Below are 13,792 nucleotides of genomic sequence, written 5' to 3'. Positions count from 1 at the left end.
AAGTTTGACACATTTATAGGCCTTTGATCTTTTCCCCCCAGTGCTTGTGCCCCTGGCCAGACACCTACATGCACGTTTTACCAGGTGGAAAATTTAGGAGCAAAGACAGCTCTGAGGGTCACTCTGAAGATGTACACTAGAAAAAACAATTATACAATTTGTGTCCAGAAAATATTCTATTGCTAAGTTTGGGTGACCTTTATAAAACACTAGGAAAAAAAATGCATTGAAATGTCTTTTATTAGAGTTTCTATCAAAACAGAGAAAGTCCTCATGGAAGATTTTAAAGAATACAGTCTGACAGAAAGCCCACTAGCTGTAAAGATTGTCTCTTCTGTAGGTTTAAATTTATTGTTGAAAGGAACTTCTTGCTGTAGGACACTTCAAGAATTTTGACACCAAGTAAACTCGAGAAAAGACTGGCACCTCTGGAGCCATTTATGAAATAGTATTTAAATTTTTGCTTTGTGAAAAACAAAACGAAAAATTAACTGTCTGGGCAGGAGAGCTCTCTTTAGGCTGGAAGAGGAAGCCTTGAAAAAAAAATCACTGTTACTCACACTATGAACATATGCGAGCAAAATCAAACACACAACCCTACAATATATAAAAGATGTTCTTAATGTTTACTATTTGACCCCAAAATAAGTAAGGATTCAGTAAGAACATAGCTTAATATTTGAAACAGGACTATTGTATATCTCATGATTCTCTGAAATTTAATATAATAAGCTGATTTCTTTGCTGGATCATAATGACAAGTTCCAGGTCTGTGAGCCAGTGCCTCATTTCATTCTCATCTCAGACTTGATTCCTAAGGTAGGCTGGGTTCCAATTAAAAATTCCCTGCATGAAATTCCTTCCTGTGCCACGAGCAAATAATATTTCTCCAAACTGACCTTTTCCTCTGAAAGAAGATAGGGCTTGCTAGGTTCCTTGGAGGAGGACAGCCAGCCTGATATCAGGAAAACCTCAAGGATGGAGGTGTCTGGCCAAATAACTTCAGGCTCGAGGTTTTATTTGGGAGGATGCTGCTCACGCCCCTGGAATACTCAGCCTTTTTAAAACTGTGTAACGAGTATTGATTAGCCATTGTCTGGGGTACATTGAAAGTAGCAGGGACTATGTAAATGTTAGCTTACTTTGGTTGCACATTAATAGGGAAACCCCAACAGCCCTTTATCCCAACAGCCCTTTTGAATTCTTTTTTTCCCCACCCCTCCCTTTCCTTTAAAAGATACTCCTTCCATCTAAGAGTTAAATTCACGTTGAACGTACTTGAAAATTCAGTTCCCGGTACATTTTGTTCTTCAAAAGAGGGCACCATCCATCTGTGTTACTTTGCTTTCAACTCATCACAGAATGTCAGATACTAGATAAGAGCAAGAGACTGATGAATGTGCATCCTAGCCTGACAGGGCAGGTCAATGTCAGGGAAATCAACGTTTTCCTTTTTTTTTCCTCTCTATTTTTTTTATTTTATTTTTTATTTTTACTACAACCCATTTCCAATATTTATTTTAGAAAATCACTTCTGTGGAAGCTCAGCTTGCTTAAAGCAATATCACCTGGAGAATTTACATTTAATTGCTTTCTTGTTGCTTCTCTCTTTATATACAGAATTTTGTAATAGTGTCAGAAGTTTAAGTTGACTGTGGTGGGCATCATAGAGAATATCTCTGCAGAGAGATAAATACTCCCCTGACACAGTCTCTATCTAAGGAAGGGAGAGATTTGGAAGAGCAAGAGCAGAAGACAGGGTCTCTCTGTGATGGTGCAGGTCAGTCTTGCTACTGTTGTTACTACAATACTGCTACTATTCTTAGTCCTGCTATATTTGTGATATTTGTGACCCAATTTCCCATCCTGGTTGTGACCTGATTGCTCTGCCTCTACAGAGAGTGCTTTACTGTTTTCCCTGGTTTGCAGCAAACTGGACCCTAAGAGAGCAGAATTGTAGCCAGGAGCAGCTGCCTTCAAGATTTGCATACCTGCTGTTGTAAGATCTACCTGCTTATTCATGCATGCACCACTTTTACACATCCCAATTACCATTAACTAAGCAGGAACTCAGGCAGGGTGCAAACCAGATGTCTGTATATCTTCAGAGTGATGGGGTGGCCAGCAGCACACAGTTTAATGGGCTCTCAGAGTGAAGGCAAGCTAATGGTTTTATTAGTAATCCCTTTTTCCCCACTAGTTGTACATTTTATCTTCTCTTTGTTTGACATAATAGATTTATAAATTTGACTTACTGGCTCCTAGATCAGTTTTCCTGGTAGGAGTGTAGGTTTTTTGCTCTATCTTGTGTTTCAAAATAGAAATAAAAATAAGAGTATTCTAAGCAGCAGTGATCTGAACTAAATGACTTTTTGCAACCTTATATTGTGAACTGAGCCCCTATCTGTAACTATATATTGTAACTATAACTACTACAATTATTTGATAAACTGTGCTTTGAACTTCCTGAGAAGCCTGTTTCAAGTGGATAATTAAATGTTTCCTGCTTCTCACATTAACTTTATCCATGCAACTGAGCAGATAAAGAGAGGTGTATGATTTATATGGTCAGGGAATGTTTTCTACTGTCGGTACAAAGAAGCACCAAAAAGAATGAGACACAGAAAATCAAGTAGATGAAACCTTAATAAAAGAGAGGGAGAGAGAGAGACATTAAAACAAAAAATAAAGCAGAAAAAAAGTAATATTTAGTGATAGATAGGACAAGCTAGAGGTAGAAAAATTGAGAAGAAATGGAAAATAAATGCTGATCATGAAGCAAAGAAAAGGAGCAGGATTTACTGAAGTGGAGAACACAGACTTCTCCACCATGCCCCTGTAACCCAAACACAACTGTCCAAAAATCTAATCAAGCAGGAAAAATATTGGTGTCTTTTATCACCAGCAGGAAACCTATAATGCATCATTGAAAGGTCAAGGACTTTTAAGACTCAGAAGTTGTGTCCATTGCCTCTTTCTTCCACTTTGAACTTCTGGAAAGAGCTTGGTTGCTCTTCTTTTTACTCTCCCTTCAGGTAGTGGCAGGCAGTGATAATGCCTGCCCTGACCTCTCTTGTTTCCAGGCTGGGCAGACCCAGCTCCCTGGCCCTTTACTCACACACCACATTCTCCAGTCCCCTGGCCAGCTTGGTGACCCTTCTCTGGACTTGCTCCAGTGTTTCAACCCACCAGGTTTCCCAGATCTTTTGAGAAGCTGCCTCCTGGCTTGTCACCCTGAGCCTGTGCTGCTACATGGGATTTATCCCAGCTGGTGCAGGGCTTTGCCTTTGCTTTCCTTTGCTTTCATTTTGCTTTCATTTTTCCCAGTCCAAGTCCCTTTGGATGGCTCTCCAAATTTCAACACCAACTGAAAACTTCTGCATGTGCAACATTACCTTTAAAAAATGTGAATAATTTTACTCAAATATCTTCATGGGAGTGTTATAACACTAAGTTTAATTTGTTAGGCAAAACTCATGGAAAAATTCTGAGCAAATGCAAATGCAAAAAAAAATCCCAAACTTATTATACTATTTGTGTTCATCAATAGCCTGAAGGACAGATTTGATTTTTTTTGTGGGATTGAATGTGATTAAAATTAAGATTTAGCAACTTGCCAAGAAATTCATGATTGCAGTTTAAAATCAATGGTCCTTGCCCAAGGGTTAACCATGTGCTCTAAAAGGTGCTCAAACAGACACACAGCGCTTTATTTCAGAACTTGAAATATGTAAGAGCTAAATAAAATTTGTAATCTAATACCTGTGTGTTGTTTCTTGCCTGGACTATTGATTCATTTTATAATTACTAAACTGAACTGCCGGCTGTGGCCTGAGCACAACTTCATTTAGCCCTGAGATGAAACATGGTTTCTATTAGCAGCATGCAGCAGTTCTGCATATCATTGCTAGGACATGGGGCAGGAAGAAATAAGCAGATATTGATGAGGAGGTTCAGTGGATAAAAAGGAACAATCTGAGCTGAAATGTAATCACAGCAATTGCAAAATATCTCCCTTCACAAACACCCGTCTGCAGCTCGCAGCTCCACTAGAAATGGCCACAACTGAGCTTTGAATGCAATTTTCCTGGCTATTGGAATTTCTTGTAAGATTTACCTAGTTTTGAAAAATTCATCATGCTGCAAAACGAATGCATGAAAGCCCACTGTAATAGCAAGAAAGTAAAAGCACAAACCCTTAGGTGCTATCCAAGTTTTTTAAAAGCCCTGTGAAGCCACTGTTATACATGGTAAAAGACAATCATCCCACTGTTCATGGAAAAGCAGAAAAAACACTTTGGGATAAAATACATTGTACTTCATAATTTTTTAAATTTGAATGCATGTTTTTGGGTAGCAATGGAGGCATTCCTCATCTTGAAATATTTGCAACAGGTAAGCCACCACCTCTCCCATGAAAAACTGAAACATAACCACTACTTTACAGCAGACATTTTTTAAGACCAAATGTGAAAGCTGATACAATTAAGCTGAAATAAGTGATAATAGAGTTCTCCTACTGAAACAGCTTCTATTATTTTAATAACTGTTACTTCTCATTTTCTGAGCTAAATGAAGCTTATTAGGCTCTCCTTCCTCCCCCAGCTTTACCCTTTCCTTCTGGCTGAAGTAGCCAGCAGACATTAAAGACCAACCACATAGTCGAACCTCCTTTCAACTTCTGTTAACAGGGGTATTAAAAAGACATTCCTAAATATCAGCTGAAAACCACTAGGTAATAAACTCTCTACTTAAAAGGTGGGTAGGTGTAAATTCCACACGTAGAGCTTTTCATCTTGGAAGCCAGTTGCTTGGAGATCAGATGTTTTAAATGAATTGCAGAGCTGATGTCACTTGTCAGTCGATGAAGATTGACACTATTTGGAGGATCAAATACTTACATTTGAGGATGTAAAGCAAATAGATAAGTCATGGTCTTGCTAGGCCAACACCAGAGAGATGCTTGTTCACTATGCAAAGCCCCAGCAAAATCAGTGATACTCACTTGACTGTTTCTTCTTCATTAGCAAGGCTCTAGTTTTGACATTTTGGAGGTGTGCCCTTGAGAACATTAAAGGTTTTAAATGTTTATGGCAGGATTTTCTAACAGCACCAGAACCACACTATTTCTGTTCTTACCACAGATGAATAACAACATTTCCTCTTGTGCTAGCCACAGGTTTGCAAGGCCAAAGGCTGTAGTAACAGTTAGACATCCAATTTGCACATTATTTTCATGGATTATACTAAGGGATTTGGGCTCCCTCTCATAGTGCTGGATTAAGAATCAATATTTGTTTTCTTATTGCTTTCTTTCTGTTTGGGAATTGTAAGTGGCTGTTCATCTGTATTCTTTGGCACATTGACCTCAAAAAAACTCTGGAAGTATGGATTTGTTGAAAAGCTTGCTTATCTAGAGGCCTTATTTATTTCAGCTGAGGTTGGATCCAGATTAAACTTTCTTCTACAAGCAGGAAAAAAGCTGTGAAGTCCAAAAATTCTAAAAAAAATGCATCTATCCAAATTGAGGGAAAGCCTTAGAAAGGAAAGAAGCATCGTCTGGTGGCTAATGTGACTCGATAACAAATGTGATGGATCCTTTCCTTCCTTTATTGCCAGCTTGGGTGTAAACAGAGGTGTTCAGCACTGTTTTTCGGAAGTGTTGAACACCTGCTGTGTCTGCTGAAGTTGGTGAGACCTGCAGCTGCTTGGCCCATGTTTTATATGAGGCAACTGACTCCTCGTCCGTGCCTCTGCAAAGCAGGATGGTCACAGCCACCTCCACAGCAAGCAGGCAGCACTGCAGATAATCCTTGGGAAATCTCTTGTTAAATGGGAGATGAAGTGACTTTAAAAGCTTTCGGGAGATACATTTTTTTTTCACTGTACAAACTGCAAGATGTAGCATCTAAGTGCTCTACGAGGGTATTTGTATGATCTGCTTCTCGTCAGCAAAACAAGACTAGACTTCTGTCCTAGTTGTAAAGGGGGCTGACTGTAATGGGATTAGTGTTATTTAAACATATTTATCCATGTTTACTCTGTTTCAGACTGCATTCTTCCCAGCTGATATAATTTTTTACTTATTGTTACAAGTCTATTTCTCCTACCAAACTCACAGGTTGGTGGAAATACCTTCTAATATAGAAAAAAACCCCTGTAGATCAGTCGTAAACTACTGTGCACAAAAATGCATTTATTTACCATACATTATCATGACATATTATCTAGAGTACTTATTTTAAATTTTAAACCTGAAGCTCTAAAAATTTTCTGTGCCATGGGCAGTTTAGGTTTTTTTAAATGGAAACATTTTTGATCTCTCTGTGCATCCATGCTCCTTAATGGATTCAAAAGTATGAGCAGGGAACCTTTCATTTTAAAAGAGATGAAGATTGAGATGATAGCCTTTATACTGCAGAATAGATTACCGAAATGAAAATTCAGATTATCAGTCAAGCAGAAAATGCCTTATCATTTTTTGTCAGTGCTTATTTCATTGTTGTTAGCCTTATATCTCACTACCATCCAATGTTTTTACATTAATGATGAACAAAAAGGGAATTCCTAAAATTTGCAGGGGGTAGAATAAAATAAAGATTGCAAAACTTTTTATTTTTTTCCATTTACTTTCTAGGAAGGGGCCATATGAAATACTAGACTTTCTTACCTGTTTAATGAGAGAGTATCAAATTATCATAGGGTATGGATCATGCCATGATCATGAAGAGGTGTTACATGGCTTCTCAGTTTGGCCAAAACTGAGGCACACTTCACTGGGGTTTGTTTAGGGAAGCTGGGAGCCATGGGTACAAATGGGTGGCTAGTTTTCAGAACAGAACCTCTGTTTGCATCTATACCAGCAGACCAAACAGGGCCACATCTCCTTGGTTGGCTCTGGAGATGTGTCATGACAAAGTTTGCTTTAGTTTGGGTAAACCCTTTGCTCACCCCTATGCCCTTGGTGGCATCCCCTGGGCCCCAGTCAGGTAGTGTTTGGGACATAACTAGGTGGGTCCAATCTAAAAGAGAACCAGGGAGTGTGATGGTCATAAAACAGGATGCAAAACTGTTTACTGAATGCTCAGTTTTCAATATGAGCATTCTTGCCTGTGTAACAGTTTATAAGAGCATAAGCTTATAAGATCCAGTGATTTTTCGTTCAATCAGAGCAGTTGTCTATATACTGTCACATAATCCTTGGTCACACTGAACATTTACCCATAAGATATAAGAAAAGATACAGTTATTGCTATAATTTGCGTTCCTCTTCCCTGCCTAATAGCCCCATATATAAGAATACAGAGATAAAATCAGACTGTGAACACCTGTCATTTACAGCAATGGCATCTTGGACATGCACAAAATCTTTTACCCTCTTGGCATCTGAGCAACACTTCCTATGATTTACCCAGAAGTTAACTGGTGACGTACATTATTTATAATTAGCAAACAAGTGACTTGAAATTTTTGCTTCTAAATTTGACTGCATTAAATTACCATTTGTTTGCAAAATTAAAGCTGAGCAGGACACTTTATATACACACTCATTATGTTTATTTTGAATATATTTATATATAACATATACATATAGTGTGTACATGTATACATGTGTATATACTTATATACATATAAACATACATATATTTTTAAGTTCCTTTTTCTTGGCACACCTTGACAAAAGTTCCTCTTTTTCCACCTACCTCTCCTGATTTTTTTTCTATTTGTAGACTTTTAATTGTGTTTACTTAAAAGAAAAAAGAAAGACATGAAATAAGAGCAGGGGACCTATCAAATGTAAAACACAATATAAACACAAATACAGGGAGAAAAAGGAAAAAGAGTGGGAGAGAGATTTTAACTGGGACTGAACCAACTCCCCAATTTATGCAAAATTAGACCTTATGTCTAACTTGTGACCTGTGACCATGTCTTGGTGATCAATGAAACTCATTCAGTTCATCTAAATAACAGAATATACCTGTCCTTCATCTTGTGTTAATTTTAATTTTTAGCAGACATTTGTGCTTAGGACTGTTTCAGCTCATTTTCTTAAAGAAGGACCAAAGCAGAGCTCAGAATATGATGGAGTAATCATAAAACACAAAGCAATCCTGTCTGAGGAGCTGTGCCCTGAATTCCTGTGTGGAGTAGACATCATGACAGCCAAACTATCTCAGCCCAGGTTGAAGTGCAAAAATCCTTCATTTTTTGGTTCTTTCTCATTCATCTCAGCATAAAATCAGGAAGTTTCCCATAATCTGCTTCCTAACATTTTGATCCCAAGCTCATAAAAATTCACAAAAGCCTTCCTAGTGACTATGGTGAGTATTGGATTTTTTTTTCCTGAGTGATTGTAGTGAACATTTCACAGAAAGAAATGACATGTTCCATAAAACCTCAGCATGCTTCAGCTGTGTGCAATTCAGAGGATTCCCTGCCTTTGTTTGGAGTGGATTATGGTACACACAGAGATCATTACACAGAAGGAGACTCTAAAATAAATCATACTTTTATTTTTTTCTCCAGGTTGACACTCTTTCTCCTTTTCTTTTCCTTATGTATTCCATTTTGCTTCCATTATGTGCCAATACAAAGTCATGGCTGGCAGCTGAGCTGCTCAGCAGAGCTGCAGAGCTCAGTTGTTTTTCAGAGTTTTCCTGGCTCTTCTAATGCTTTGCTGTATGATTTGGGAAAAGTTCCTCCTTGCCTCCACTTATGCATTTCCCCACAGTAATAGAGAACATTAATCATCACTGTAAGCTGTTCTGAAGCCTAGAGATGAAAAATGCTCATTATTAATCATATTAATTTATAGATTATACATTTTCACTTGAACTGTGTAACATATAACCACTATTGCATTGAGTCAGGGTTGGAAAAACATTTTTTTGGCAGAAGAACAGATTCCTAGAGGTAGAAAATTTTACTGAGGTAGCTTCTAGTCTTCTCTAACACATGTATAACCTACATATTACTGTGAATTACATTTCTATATAAAACATATTTCTGGGCCCGAAGTTTATACACTGTATATTTTTTCCCCTAGATCTTCTTTATGAATACATTTTCCCTTTTTTTTTAATTGTACTTTGACTTTATTTACAACTAAGGATTTCCTTTATGATTTCACAGGCATGTTTTTAAAAAGTAAATAAATCTACAAACTGCAGGGGAATATATAGCAGTTCTTTCCTCCTTTCTCCTGTTGTAAACCAAAGTGATCCAGCTGCAGTCTCATTAGAAGAGAAATCCATAGAGCCATAACACACGCAAAACCAAACAAACCACCTTTGACCTTCACAATTAAGATGCAGATAATGCGAGACTACTTCAACAGCAGTCGGCATGGACCACATATTCACTGCTGTAGTGCCATCACTTCCAGTTACCCAGAAATCAGGGCTCGATGGCCTAAATTTAAGGTTTGTGTTAGTGGTCAATAAATTCTACATCTGTAAACTGTTTTGTGAAATGGTTAATTTTCTTTTTCCTCTCTCACCACTTACCCCCCAGCGCAATGCTCAATGTAGATGCGCAGCCTTAATTGGTTTAGTTGCAAGAAGATAATCTTTTTTTCCCCCTTTCTTGCTGTTGCCTGTTAGCTTAAAGGCTTTTTAGCTGAAGGTTGATAATTATCACTGAGAAGAAACTAGCACATCAGGAGTTCATTTTCCATCTTAGCACTTGTGGCGCTCCTTTGAACTCCTCGCGCCAAACCCGTGTTCCCACTCTGTCACTTTCCTCCCTCCATCATAAAAAGGTCTCAGCAGCCGGCGGCTCCAGCCTTTGCTGGTGGGCAGAAGGCACTGCTTCTCCCGAGCGCTCCTCCAGCATGGACAAATTGCACGAGACGTTGATAAACATGGAAGATGCTTTGGGTTCGGAACACTCCGTCTGCTTATCATCCTGGGACTGGAAAAGCTCCGCCGGCTCTTTCGAGCTGCACCCCATCTCGCCCCCACACAGCTTGTCCCCGACGCCCTCCTTCGAATCCTACTCCTCATCCCCTTGCCCGGCAGCGGCGGAGACCCCCTACGGGAGTGGAGGCAGCAGCCTGGTGGGATACAGCCTGGTGGACTTCCCCCCTGCCTACCTGCCCAGCCCCGGGCAGGCGCGGCTGCCCAAGGGCACCAAGGTGCGGATGTCTGCCCAGCGCCGGAGGAAGGCCAGCGAGCGGGAGAAGCTGCGGATGAGGACCCTGGCCGACGCGCTCCACACGCTGCGCAACTACCTGCCCCCCATCTACAGCCAGAGGGGACAGCCCCTCACCAAAATACAGACCCTGAAGTACACCATCAAGTACATCAGCGAACTCACGGAGCTCCTCAACAGCGTCAAGCGGGTGTAGATCCCACCTGGAGCACCTGCCCTGGCACGCTCAGGGTCTTTGCAAACAAAAAAACATCAACATTTCTTCCTCATCAGAGCACAGTGTGAGAGGAGGATGGCGCGAGGGAGGGAGAGCAAGGGCCACCATTGTACATGGGATGCTGGAAGGTGATGTAGGATTGCCTGTAAACCTGAGCTGCAGATTGCTGAGACAGAAGTCTTGCTATTTGCTTTTTTTCATGTCTTTTTTTTTTTAAATAAGATTTTGAAAAATATTAAACCTAGTTCGATACAGAAGTGAAAAAAAAAGCCAACTGATCTTCCTAGGATTTATATATCACTGTTCCGATCTTGTTTTATAAGGACAATAGTAAATCCATAGGTGTTAAACTGAATTTCAAAAAAGTAATTGGCAATAACATTATAAGAATATTAAGTGTATTGGTTTGTAGGCACTTTAATACTAGAATAAGGAAGAACATGTATAGTTATTTCAAGTATTGTTTATTTATCCACGTTTCCACTGTACCTAAAAATCAAGAAACTAAGTATTAGTGAGAACATCTTTGTGTGTAAACAATAAATAAGTGTGTCATAGTCTGTATCCTGTATTATATATCTGATTGATAGATAAGTAAAATCTAGTGATGACTGCTAAATATTGGAAACTAAATATAAGCAAGCTGATATTTTGTATAGATAAATTGCTGTTAAGTCCTCTCTTCTTTATTAATATATACAGAAGCATATAATATTTCTGTATTTAATGTGTAAAAACCCCCTTCTTCAATGCTGATAAATACTGGAAGACATTTCTACATCAAAAATATTGAACAAATAAGATTAGGATGAGTTATCATCCTACTTACTGACATGAAATAAATTAATTCAGGTTTCACAAAGATGCAAAGTTTTATTCTCAAGGTGTACTGAAACCTAGGACTCTTTTTTTCTTTCCCTCTTTCTGTTTGTTTGGAAGGAAATCAGCACAATCATCTTTGTCTGTTTTTTCCTCTAAGGATCAGCTTAAGCTGATTCAGTGCTCTTCTCACGTGGTATGTGTATGTGTATGTTGGGGCAATCAGCATGAAATTCAACACTGTTTCAAAAAAGCAGCTACACTCAAATCTACACAGGTAGCACTGTCACTCTGATGTAACTAAATTTAAGCATATCCCATATGCTTCTGTTTTAATTTAACCCATGCTAGATTTCTGTTTTAATTTAACCCACGCTAGATTTCTTACAAGCTTTAGTGTTTCGGCAAGAATATCAGTAGAATAATTTTTAAAGCCATAGAAAATTGTCAAGTTAGAGAAAATTTGATGCACAGATGAGATGGCAACCCTAATGTCAGCACAGCTGATCCAGATTTGAGCAGATAAAGAGTCACATAGACAAGGTCTGTCTGGATCTATTTTGCAAGGGATCAAAACAGCACATTGCCCGTGGGATCTTGCACAGAACAATAACTGAGAGACTGATCCCAAGTCTTATCTCAAATGTATTGTTACTGGTACCTGCTCACTCGGGCTGGCAAACCATCAGCAGATGCCCAGAAAGATAGCCCTGTCATTCTGTGATGTTAATTAAAGATGATCATCATTCACAAGTATAGTGGTTGGATGTTTTGTCTCTGCTTGGGAAGACTTTTAACCTTGTTTCTTAAATATTCCACAGCTGAAACTACTAGCAGTAACTATGCTTTCCAGCTCTTCAGCTATAGAAGCCTATAGGGTCATGGTTAAAGCAGAGAAACAACAAATTAAAAGAATGTGCTTTCTTTGCTATTTTATTTATGACCTTGGCTGGTCATCCAGCACTGCTGCCTCAGTTTACCCATCTGCAAACCAAGACTGATAACTAATGGCCTGAGAAAGCTGCTGGTCACAAAGCTAAGAGATGCTGCATGCAGAAAGAGTGTCCCAGGAGGAGGTACCCTGCAGATTTGAGGTGGCTCAGTCAGCATTTCCCACCACCCCACAGAAAGTGGCAAATGAAGGCCCCAATGGGCTGTAACCTGTTGGGTACCTGGGGAGTTCCTTTGTCTCCTTGCAAAACTAAGGTAGAGCAACAGCTCTAGGTAACCCCAAAGGCAAGGCTGTGAGTCTCAGAACATTGTACTGTCTCTGTGCCAGTGACCTAGACCTTGTCTGTGTCTGTTCCCTGGCCCAAGCATTCTAGGGGCTGCTGGCCCAGGCTCCAGCATTACAGGGCTGCATCTAAACGGACTATAGGGAATGAGCTGCACTAAGTCACTCCCTGTGTGGCAACAGGACCAAAGCCAATATCCTAGATAGGGTTAGTTTACTAGACTGTGTTGTACTTATGCACCATTTAGTTTGTTTGATCCCCTTTCAGGGGATCTCTCATTCCACCTGTGTGGGGGAGTGGGAGTGACTTAAGTGTGGGAGTAGGAGGCAGAGGGAAGTTTAGTACCTGCCTGTGACCAAGATCTCCCAGGATCTGCCACATTTGTTCCTTCCCTCCTCAAAAGCAATTTTTGCTCTGCCTGACATAGTGTATCTCTATAAGCTCCACCTTTGTATTTCTTCCCCTTGGTATGGACATTTCACTGGTCCAGGGAAAATAATGTGAATTATTGTATTCATGGTATAAGAATGTACAAATCCTGTTGCTATTAAATGTTCTATTTTATTGTTTTTCAGCAAAATTTAATAAAGTTAAGGTTCATCTTCTTTTTCCTTTAGGCCCAGGAGTTTAGGATATCTAATTGATATGTAAGAGATCGAGTTATTTCTAATTTTCAGAACTGTAAGGTTCTTAAAGCTCCATTGAATTATAACAGTGATACCACAATAATCCATAGAAGTGAAGCAAAAAAAGTGGAAACCCAATCTGAAAAAGTTTCACAAGTCACAGAAGTAGAGGATATCTCTCACATACAAGCATTTTCTTTCAACATGGTGTTTTAAAAATATGCATGGAAATAAAGCTAAAGTAGCTGAAAGATCATGACTGAGAAATTAAATTACACTCTGCCTAATGGATAGAGTTGTTTCCCATGCTAAAAAGATATAGGAGACTCAACTGGAGTCAGTCCTACACAATTAAAGTAACCCTTCTGTCCCCAAGAGCTCTCCCTTTTGCAGGTTAACATGTCATTGAAATTCCTTACTCACTTGGAGAGCAAAATATGAATATTAAAAAAGCCCCATCACCACTGAAACATAGTTTTCTATTGCATTCAGTCTTTTCTTACAAGAAATTGGTACATGAAATCATACCCCATGAATAGCCATGAAGATGAAAGGGCAGCAGGACAGTCTTGAAATGCAAAAGAGAAAAGGGGTAGAGTACATTATAAGATCTTGTACAAAAAGTAATTAATTGAAATGGGTTTTAGAATCTCATGAAAAGCCTCAAGATACAGAAAACTGGCAATTTGAACTATTAAGCTTCACTCAGTTTACCGATGAGGTTATTACCATCCTGTTGC

At 39.2% G+C, this 13,792-nt stretch overlaps 1 protein-coding gene across 1 annotated transcript; it reads left to right on the top strand.

The window, feature by feature from the left end:
* Positions 1–9,835: 9,835 nt before the first annotated feature.
* Positions 9,836–10,351, top strand: MSGN1 (mesogenin 1). Its single transcript, XM_051778404.1, has one exon. It carries the CDS (start codon positions 9,836–9,838, stop codon positions 10,349–10,351), a length of 516 nt encoding a protein of 171 aa, XP_051634364.1.
* The last annotated feature ends 3,441 nt before the right edge of the window (positions 10,352–13,792 follow it).

Source organism: Manacus candei, unplaced genomic scaffold, assembly GCF_025592945.1.
Source record: "Manacus candei isolate 608988 ecotype Guabito, Panama unplaced genomic scaffold, ASM2559294v1 h1tg000011l, whole genome shotgun sequence".
NCBI classification, from domain to species: domain Eukaryota; kingdom Metazoa; phylum Chordata; class Aves; order Passeriformes; family Pipridae; genus Manacus; species Manacus candei.
Note: the sequence above shows the minus strand (reverse complement) of the source record. Positions and strands in the feature narration are given on the sequence as shown.

Bases quoted from the DNA above. Each gene is read 5' to 3' on its own strand.
- MSGN1 (XM_051778404.1), top strand. From the start codon at position 9,836: ATGGACAAATTGCACGAGACGTTGATAAACATGGAAGATGCTTTGGGT.